Source organism: Pogonomyrmex barbatus, unplaced genomic scaffold (genome assembly GCF_055798465.1).
Source record: "Pogonomyrmex barbatus isolate J1 unplaced genomic scaffold, ASM5579846v1 scaffold3, whole genome shotgun sequence".
In the NCBI taxonomy this organism is placed as follows: Eukaryota; Metazoa; Arthropoda; class Insecta; order Hymenoptera; family Formicidae; genus Pogonomyrmex; species Pogonomyrmex barbatus.
The window spans coordinates 5,530,166-5,540,081 of NW_028297127.1; the positions used below are offsets into that span (position 1 = coordinate 5,530,166).

Consider the following 9,916-nt stretch of genomic DNA (forward strand, 5'->3'; position numbering starts at 1 on the left):
GTGCGAGCCGTCTTAATCCATTCTCAGGCGGAAGTTTCAATAAGGAGCATGAGTTATGCGTCCTCCGTAAAGACTTGCTCCTCTCCATTTTCCTCCACCTTTCTCTTTCCTACCATCTTCGTCGCCTATCGTCCTTCCTATTTTCACTGCGATCTTCGCCCTTTCTCTTTTCCTTTCTTTTCCCTTTCATTTTACGTCTGCTCGACCTCTCGGATGTTAATCTTGAAAAAGAGCGCAAGTTGAGTTTTTTGCGAGATCCAGAAATGACTGTATGCGGTGAGTGCCTGCAGAATACACGCGCAAGGACTCACTCCCTCGTTAGCAATAATCATAGCTCCTCTACAGATTTATAGAGAAGCTTAGTAATTTAATCTCGCATTACACGGGGAAGTTGGGTATTTTTTTCGAACCGCAAACACGCTCGAGTATGCACTTTTGTATTACAGCCAACGGGGAGATGTTTCTTTTTCAAGTGGTTTGGGCGAATTAAGTTTGTGATATATTTTATCCTACAATTTTAATTTCGCTCGGATCAGATACGCTGTATTTAATTACTTCCACCCGGACGAATATTTCCTACGCAGATATCCGACAACTTGAGGCGGAAAGATAAACACATTTTTCGAAATTGTTTATACGGATAATATTCCATTTTCACGTCGTTTCCGTGATGTGTCTGTGAAGGAAAGACGGAGCGCAGCGAGAAAACTACAGTCGGAAATGCCCGTTAGTTTAACGACAGCTGGAAAATCGAGTTCAGCCAGCTTTGTCTCCCGCGCGCGTTGTTATAAACTTCCTAGGTCTTCGCATCTCCCTTCGCTCTTTCGATCTCGCTGCATCTCGTGTACACAGCATTCTACTATCTCTTATGATATTTTCCGGGCAAATATGTAAGATACTTCACGTAAAGGGACTTCAGCTCGCATGTCCGAGTAAAATTGGCAGCAAAGACGTAAGAGCGAATCGTGTAAAATCTTGACGGAGTTGTTATCTCGACCCAATTTCTTTCGCGTTTCTTCTTTTTACTCTCGCCCGTCATATTCGCCATTTCGCAAGTTTGTATTGACATCCAAGTATATCTATTACCCGCGAGCGAGGGGACTCGTTCAAGCCGCTTAGACGGCTAATATAAGTATCCTACTTACAGGATGTATACTTTGGCACGCGGCAGCGCAAGTAGAAAAAGAGAGAACCTATTCCGCCGCGAGAGCTTAAATTCATGTTGGAAAAATAGCGAAAATTTTCACGAAGAGAGCGAGCGAGCGAGCGAGCGTAGGGGGCCCCGTTTACCTTCCGGCGGCGAATAACACGTTCGATTCCGAGACGTTATTTTATTTTCCTCAAACGTTTACTCGCGCGCGCAAGTGGGCCTCCACCTCGTGCATTTAGCTGAAACATCCGCTCAATGTCGAGTACTATTTGGATATGAAAATTTCGAGGCAAAGGGGAGAGAGAGAAAGAGTTGCGACCCTTCATAACGAGTCTCCGGGGCGAGCCCGTCTCGTGGACGACAACTCTCTTTATGGCGGATAAAAGGAGAGAGGATGAATCCCTGGAATACTCGCGATGACGCAAACGCACCGGACGGGGGTAGAAGCGATCGCTTTTTCGAGAAAAAGAATGACAACTGGCAACTGGCTCGCTCGCGGCGAGGGGATTGCTCGTAAATAGCAATTAGATACGTCGATTCCTTTGATCCACTCCTCTTCAACTTGTCTTTAGAGCATCTCGAGATGAAAAACACGAGTCTGCGAACGAACCCTCCTAAAAATCATCCCCGATGTCGCGCGATCGAGAAAATAGACTTTATTCAATTTTTCTGATTCAATTTGCGATATAATTGTAAACAATTGGTGCCTTTCAAATTAAAATGATATCATATACAATAGTTATCATCAATAATTATCAGCCCTCGATAATCTTTTTTGTTGTACATAGCGTAGCTTAGATTAATTTAAAAAAAAATTATTTAATTTATTATTTAATTTAAAAAGATGGAAAAAATATTCACGAAAAATCTTGTACTCACATGGATAACTCATAGGAGTGAGTTTATTAACGAATCGTCGTGTTAACAGCCGCGAAAACTGCGTACCGCGTTTCGCGATTCTAAAATACAGCCGCATGTTACATAACATTAATTTACGATAAGCACAGCGGAATTAAGCTGATTGAATTTTCACAAAGGACGCTGACGCATGCGCCCGTTGACTCATAAAGTCCGCGATATGTTTTTAAGCATAAATTGCATGCGTGCCATGCGCAACGTTATATTTTATTAAAACCGCGCCGTGAATTAATTAAATGATCGTTACAACGTGTTCCGGTGTATAATAATATATATTACGCATTGAAGTAACAATACTTCAAAGGACTCAAAAGCTTCCAAATAATGTGGCAGGTCACAATCCGTTAATTAAAATTACAAATAAATAGCGAACGTGTTGTTTTATCTGCCAAGTTTTGTGACCTGAACGAATAAAGTACGCACGATATCACAAAGTCGCGCATTTTTCATATTTTGCTTGCAAAACAAAATATCGGTTAAAAACCGTAATAATTAACTATAAATTATTTAATCAAGATGTGTAACGTGTTAAAATAATTTTACAGAAATGGAGATAATTTGATTTAATAAAATTCAACTTGAGATCTTACAATAATATATTACACATAGTAGTAAAAGTGATTCCAAAAAATTATTAAATGAAGAATACATCTGATTAGCAATCGTAACATTTTTCTTAAATAAACACAGATATAGATAGCATAATGTCTTCATTAACAAGTAAACAATTCAACAATCTTGCCACATTGAAACGTGTGCTTGTTTAGAATATTAAAAACATAAGTTTTCTATTTACTTTTTTTTATCTGAGCCACATATGAATACCAAAAAAAATCATCACGTGAAAGAGCGCTCGTTAACGATGTATTCTGCTTCATTCCATGAAGCAGATTTTCATGAAGAATAATTTTTATCTAACCATCTGTGATTATTCAACGCGACTTAATGAATTCATTGCTTCGTTTCCTGCTAATCCTTCTGGAAAGCGTGCGCGTCGAAACGAGACACAGATCTCGTGACAGAGCATGACCGACTATTGATTCAGCATGACCGCAATTCAAAGTTATTAAAGCAGCGTCATTCACAGCGTAACGCGCATGAAATTGATCCTTCGCCGAAAATACAAGACCCGGTCAAAAAAGAATCGGGAAGGGAGAAAGGGAGAAAAAGATGACCGGTCGAATCGCGAGGATCTTCGCGACCTCGATCTTTAATCCATCGTGTATTTGCAGTGGGTTGACAACCGATTCGCCATTTTCTCCGTGAAAACTGCGGTGAAGCCAATCAAGCCGCACGCCGAAGAGAAAAAAAGGGGTTAGAATGCCTCGAGTGCTCGAACGTCGATTAACCCGGTTGGATCTACGAGCGCAAGGGGTTAATCCACAAAACTCAACTTGCGATAGATCGCCGATCGTAATCCAGCTTTATCTTTCACATTCGCTCTCATATCATCGTTGAACGATATTTTCCCCACCTTCCTGAAACTCCTCCGCCACGTGTAATCCAGTAAACGATCCTTGCGATGCATTTACATTGTGAAGAAACTTCTGATAGAATTGATATTAAAAAAGCTTTAAAAAGGCTACATAGCTTTTTATAAAATACCAGTATATTTAATAATTATATTATGATATATTTAACAATTATATTATGGTTTAGCGAACGAGCGTAAAAAACTGATAAGGTGTTTATTTTTTATTCTTAATAGTTGAGACATTTTAAATAATCTCTGGTAAAATAAAAGGAAATCTTATATTATAAAAAACTCAAGATTTAAAATATAGAGAAATATATAATTATAAATATAAAAAAAGATAATTTACTTTTCTGAAATGGTTGAATGTAGATTGCTCCTGTCTAAGCTGATTGAGATTATATCTGTACGTAATATACATAAATATATCAATGTGTATTTCTCTAAGAATAGATTTTTAGTCAAAACATGAAATATGTTTATTTTTGTTAAATAAATCACGTATTTGTAAGCTAATTTTCTTACTGGATATACGTTCAATCCAACGCTAATTGTAAGCAAGGGATATTTGAGCGAGTGTAGAAAAAGAACGCGAGGATGTTGAAGGAGAGACACGAATGGATTACTCTGACGATGGCGGGTATCGCAGCATTTGTCAGAACTACTCGAATATTAGCGAACGTAACGATATCGCTATATCGAAACTGGTACACTTATTAGCACGCCTCTATGCATGGCACTGTGCCAACTAGTTACGAATCGACCCAAGGGGCAAAGATAAAGTCCAAACGCATACTCGGCAACCGGAAACCGGAAACCGGGCTATGCATACTTAGTGCCCGAATCTCTCGATGGTTTCGGGCGCAGTGGTGAAGAAGAGATGCCGGAAGTGGGCAGAGAAGGAAAAAAGGACCGAGCTGAGACGAGAAAAGAAATGGACGTCGCAAATCGGTGCTCTGACAGCGGCGAGATCAATTTTACCTTCGCTCGATTGCCTTGCATATATTGTATACACGTGCGAGTCGTACGATTGTTCCAAGAGACAATCGTGACCGTGAAATGAATTCTGGCCGTGAATTTGTCCAAAAACAATGACGACTGTAACGATGATCTCATCTGAGTATCTACAAAGTGGCGATAGTGTCAATCAAAATAATAAAACCGACAAAACATTTTATCTTAAATCTGTTTTAAATTATTATTAAATGTATATAAATGTATATCTTCCATCTGTTATCTTCGCGTTATTAAATCATCGTTAAGATTAAGAAAGAATCATAATGATCTACTTTCTGGTGGATTAATTTGACATAATCGTCTTATTGTGTGATACCTGCGAATGATAAACGGGCCAGTTCTTTGTGCCATATAACTCTAAGCGGTTATTACGAGGATTCGCGATAAAGATAAAAGATAGCAGCGAGAATCGATGTCAATGGGCCGAGCATGGTTGAGTTTCCTCAGCCGCGATGAAATATGGAACGCTCTTCCGCTCGTTTTGTTCGGTGCTCATTAAAAGGGGTGCAATTCGGGATGAAGCTGTGTATTTTTTATAGTCCCCTTCGCCGCAGTTCTTATCTGCGTTGCTGCGGTTTATTGTTGGGAATAAAGATTAGTCGGATAATTATAATGTAATGTAGCCCGTGTACGTAATCGCGAGGTCATTTGCGTCACTCGTTGCATGTAAATCAACCGTGTATCCCTGTACATTCACCGAAAGCTTACAACCTTTCTTTCATTACAGTCGAAATTAGATTACATCTAATTAATTGTACTATTTGTATAATTGTAATATTCGTATAATTTGCATGTTGTAATCATTTTAATAAAATAATAAAATATATATATGGATGACACGTGACTCAAAGAATCATAAATATTATAATAAATGAATTGTTTTCGATATTTTCATAAGTAATATTTGATAAATCGCAATTATTAATGACGATCTTGGCAATTCTGTGCATTAAAAAAAAACCGTATAAATTGAATTGCAAATAAAACAGAATTTTTCTGTATTGTACAAAATTATCAATATATAGTATATTGTTTATCTGAAGATTTGTAAAGCTTTCTAAACGGATATGTCTTTCTATTTTCTTTCTTCTTATTTTTTCCTCTGTGCATTTTCTTTCCTTATCTCTTCTTTTCTATTTTTCCTTTTTTTATGTCTACCTATTTTTTATATCAATCGTGATTTTTCTTAAGATTTTCTCGAAGAATGTTCAAAAAATATAGTTGTAAGAATATTAATATTTTATATTTTGCAATAATGTGTCATTTAACAATAAAATACACATAAAAGTAAAATAATTTCTAAATGCTATTCGATATCTGCAATTCGATAATGGAAGTCGAAAATAAAATGAGAATAATTCAGAAATTATTATAATTATATAATAAAAAGAGAATATGAAAGAGATCTGATATTTAATATAACATTTTAGAATGTTTAAAATATGAAACAAAAAATGATCAGATTGCATATTTATCATATAATTATCTAATTTCTTCAACAATACGTTATTTTTTTAAATAAAATGCTCTTCTAATGAATTTGTGCCAGAAAACTTTCCCTGCAAAAAAATCAATATACGTGTATTATTAAATTATAAAAAAAAGTTTATCTTAAATATCCTTATCACCATTGCAATTATTTGAGATATTTTAAATATATTTTTATGTAAATATATGAAACACTAACCACTGGCTTTTCTTAATAAATGATCTCACAGTTGGAATCGGGAATCCATTGAATGTATTGGAAAGAGCTAATGTATAAGCGCCCATATTTTTCCAAATTAACCAGTCGCCTATATAAAGTTCAGGCAGTGACACATCTTTAAGTATTAAATCATACGAGTCGGCAGTCGGCCCCCATATATTCGAAAGAAATTTTTCATCACTAGCTGGCTGCAATGATAAATTAACGATTAAGATCGTGCGAGATCTTAACAAGATATACAACTTCGCGATGCACAGCTAAGCGAATCATGTCATTACTTCAAAAACAGTTTCTGGAATTCTAGCTTGTAGGCCCAACAATTCATCCAAGAATGAGTTGTACACGCCGCAATTCATATAATACATTCTCCTCTCCCCGCCATCGTTGCCAATGGCGAGCCTCTTGGAATGCAAGTACGAGGCTAAGGTAAAGTTCGAACCTACGTAGTACCGTCCGGGCTCGCTGATGACTCTTATATTAGGATCTAAATTCTTGATCGCCCCGTTAATGAGTTCGGCTAGCTGAAAAAGTTATGAAACAATATTAGCAATAACGCTGATATTTGAATTAATAGAAGGCACGTACTTCGTCGAGCTCCTCTCCACAGACGCTCGAGAATCCACCGCCGATGTCGATCAGCTCCACATCGTTGCAGCCGACCGACCTGGCAACTGCGATTAACCGCTTGCATATTTCGATCCCTCTGCGATAGGCGTCCATCTCCAAGCACGGGGTACCGACGTGAAAGCTGAAGCCATGTAAGTTCAAGCCGAGATCTCTCGTGCACTGTATCAAACCTACAGCTTCCTCGCACGGTTCGCAGCCGAATTTCTCTCCCAAGGAGACCGGTGAGTTTTTCGCGTCGCAACGAATGCGTATCACGATCCTATGCAGCCGACAGTCAATTTTAAAGCAATAAAACAAAATAATTTACACAATTATCATATATTTATATATATATATATATATATATATATATATATATATATGATAAAAATAGTTTAATTGTTATTACTCTTACTTAGCCTCCGGAAAGTATTGCTTAATTTTCGTCAATTCGAGCTCGCTGTCGACCGTCATCTGTTTGACGCCCACTTTCCTGGAATATTTGATATGAGACGGCAATTTATTTGGATGTGCGAAAATGATCCGCTCGCCTTGCACGCCATACTGCATTACTTGCGCTATTTCTTGCTGTTAGAAACGTCATTATCATTAATTAGCTTACGAGCTACAGGTGGCTCTTTAATTTATGCGAGATTTAATGTGAATGTACAAAGTATCCCTTTATTAAAGATATTTTAATTTTTAATAGAAAAAATTTTTTTATTTAGGTTGATAGAATAGATTTGAAGCTTAGTCAAAGATTTTAAAAATATCTTGTATAAACAGCGAAGATTTAAGTAAGATTAAGATTAAGTATTTTATGAGATAGACGCGGAGATTTACCTTAGATGCACAATCAAAACAAGCATTCAAAGCCGCCAGGACTTTAATTATAGTCGGATGTGAATTACATTTAATTGCTGAAATTTGAAAAGAGATAATACTGATCTTTATTACAACAAACACATTTCGAAGATAACTGAACAATAACAGAATAATTAAAAATAGAATACAATTAATCATAGACATACCATAGTGTGGAATAACTTTAGGCATTTTACTAATCCAATCTTGATGTCTTTTAACAACGTCACCAATGTCTGCGACATAAAAGGCATCTTCCAAATTTTCAACTTTAATTACATCCCTAATAACATCTATGTCATTTACGCTATCGTCGACGACTTTTATTTCTTTGAAATCAAAGTGCGGCATGATGATTAAGTGTAAATACTTCAAAGTTGAAAATTCTTCTACGAAAAGAATATCTACTTAGATATTTATTTCCAATCTTTAATAAAGTGCGATTTTATTTTTTAATTATTTTATTGATTACATTTACATAATTTTAATTTTATAAAAGAATACAAGTAATGTAACAATTTTGCTATAATATATATTATGCTATAATATATATATATATATATATATATATATAATATATATAATATATATATTATGCTATATATTATGCTATAATATATATATGTATATATATATATATATATATATATATATATATATATTTTAAAATTCAAGAAAATAATTGATAGTACTTACAAGTTTTATGTCAATTTTTAGCTGTCGGTTGCAATTGATGTGCTGATATTCTTGAATTATCTTGAAAAAAGAATGAGCTCTTACAGTTAAATCACAAAGTATTTTATAAGTATTTTATATAAGTGATAATTTCGTAGCACGTTTCTGTCATCCCGATATATTCTAATTTTGAAACGTGTCGATTGACTGACACTTTCGGGACGACTGACTATCAACGGCAACAGACTTCGTATTTATTCTCTTGCTTTCTATCGCCATCTCTTATGTATCTTTTTCTTATGTATCTTTGTTTTGTTATCCCTCTCTTCTTCCAAAACATATTTATCTTGCTATGTATTTATTCTACATGATCCAATATTGTATTGTTAATCGACACGTGTGTAAGTAACATGTAAAAATATTTTTGATAAGAATATAATCATATAGTCGCGTTGTAACATCTGGCTAAATAATACAACCAACCTTATACAATACCTTATCAAGCAGTTTTCTTATGATGACCTCATTTTTGTCAAAATTACTTATATGCCTATTATATATCTAATTACTTATATACCTATTCGTAAATTGGAATAATTTACGATTGTTATTTTGAAAATTACCTGTTATAATTACTAGGCTATAATTACTTTAAAAATGAAAACTTTAGAAAAATACAATGGTCGTAAAAATATTATCATAACAATTAAAATTATATAATATAACAAAACGATAACGTATGTTACTATGTTACTATGTTTATTTCTATTTTTACCTTTCTTAATATATCTCTGCTAATCGGAAAATATAAAATAAAATAAAAACGAAATAAAGAAGTTAAAAAACTTTAAACGAATAAATTATTTTTTTATAAATAATTTTTGTGAATATGTGCTGAAAATTTGTCATTTAATTAATTTACAACAAATGATAAATATTGAAATAGATTAAAATATATGAAAAAGTAATATTGCATAAAATAACAAACATATAATATGTTAATAAATTTTGCCAGTATTGCAATAAGCAATAATATTTTTATTTTTATTAATTTTTATTTTTATTAATTATTTTATTTTATTAATTTTCTTTCTAAGAGAATTTTTTTCTATTATACTTATTATACTAAAAACAAATAATGAAATTAAAAAAGAGATAAATATAAAAATAAAGTCAAAATTATTTATTATTGTAAAATGTAATTCAATTTATTAATTACAATACTAATTTTATTGAATTAATTTGATTTAATAGTAATGAACATTCTCTGCAAACTTTGAAAAGTTCAAGTCAGAATTTATTCTCGAAATACAAAGTCACTGAAAGTATTAAAATGAAATTATTGTAATAGAAATTTATTTTCTAAATATCTTATTAAAAAAGAAAAAATTATTCTTTTTAATAATTTAAGGTTTTTTATTTTTTTAAAAGAAAATTTTAATAATTTATAAGAATTATAATGTATATTGTACTTGAATATAAGGGAAAATATAATTCATTCACA

General features: G+C 33.6%; 2 protein-coding genes across 9 annotated transcripts in view; one reads left to right on the top strand and one right to left on the bottom strand.

The window, feature by feature from the left end:
* The window catches only part of LOC105423285 (agrin), a 433,811-nt gene that overhangs the window by 317,595 nt on the left and 106,300 nt on the right, over positions 1 to 9,916 (top strand). The gene's annotated exons all lie outside the window — the stretch shown is intronic.
* Positions 2,616 to 9,255, bottom strand: LOC105423281 (ornithine decarboxylase 2-like). Of its 5 annotated transcripts, none has more exons than XM_089079443.1 (8): positions 8,434 to 9,249; positions 7,905 to 8,126; positions 7,717 to 7,793; positions 7,289 to 7,461; positions 6,853 to 7,153; positions 6,546 to 6,788; positions 6,247 to 6,455; positions 2,616 to 6,118 (listed from the first exon to the last, which is right to left on the bottom strand). In XM_089079443.1, exons 2-8 carry the CDS (start codon positions 8,086 to 8,088, stop codon positions 6,091 to 6,093), a joined length of 1,215 nt encoding a protein of 404 aa, XP_088935569.1. In that variant the 5' UTR covers positions 8,089 to 8,126; positions 8,434 to 9,249; the 3' UTR covers positions 2,616 to 6,090. The 5 variants fall into 5 exon arrangements, with proteins under 5 accessions (XP_088935569.1, XP_088935571.1, XP_088935568.1 ...); XM_089079445.1 differs by having other exon boundaries at positions 7,905 to 7,973; positions 8,434 to 9,248; XM_089079442.1 differs by having other exon boundaries at positions 7,717 to 8,126; positions 8,434 to 9,255.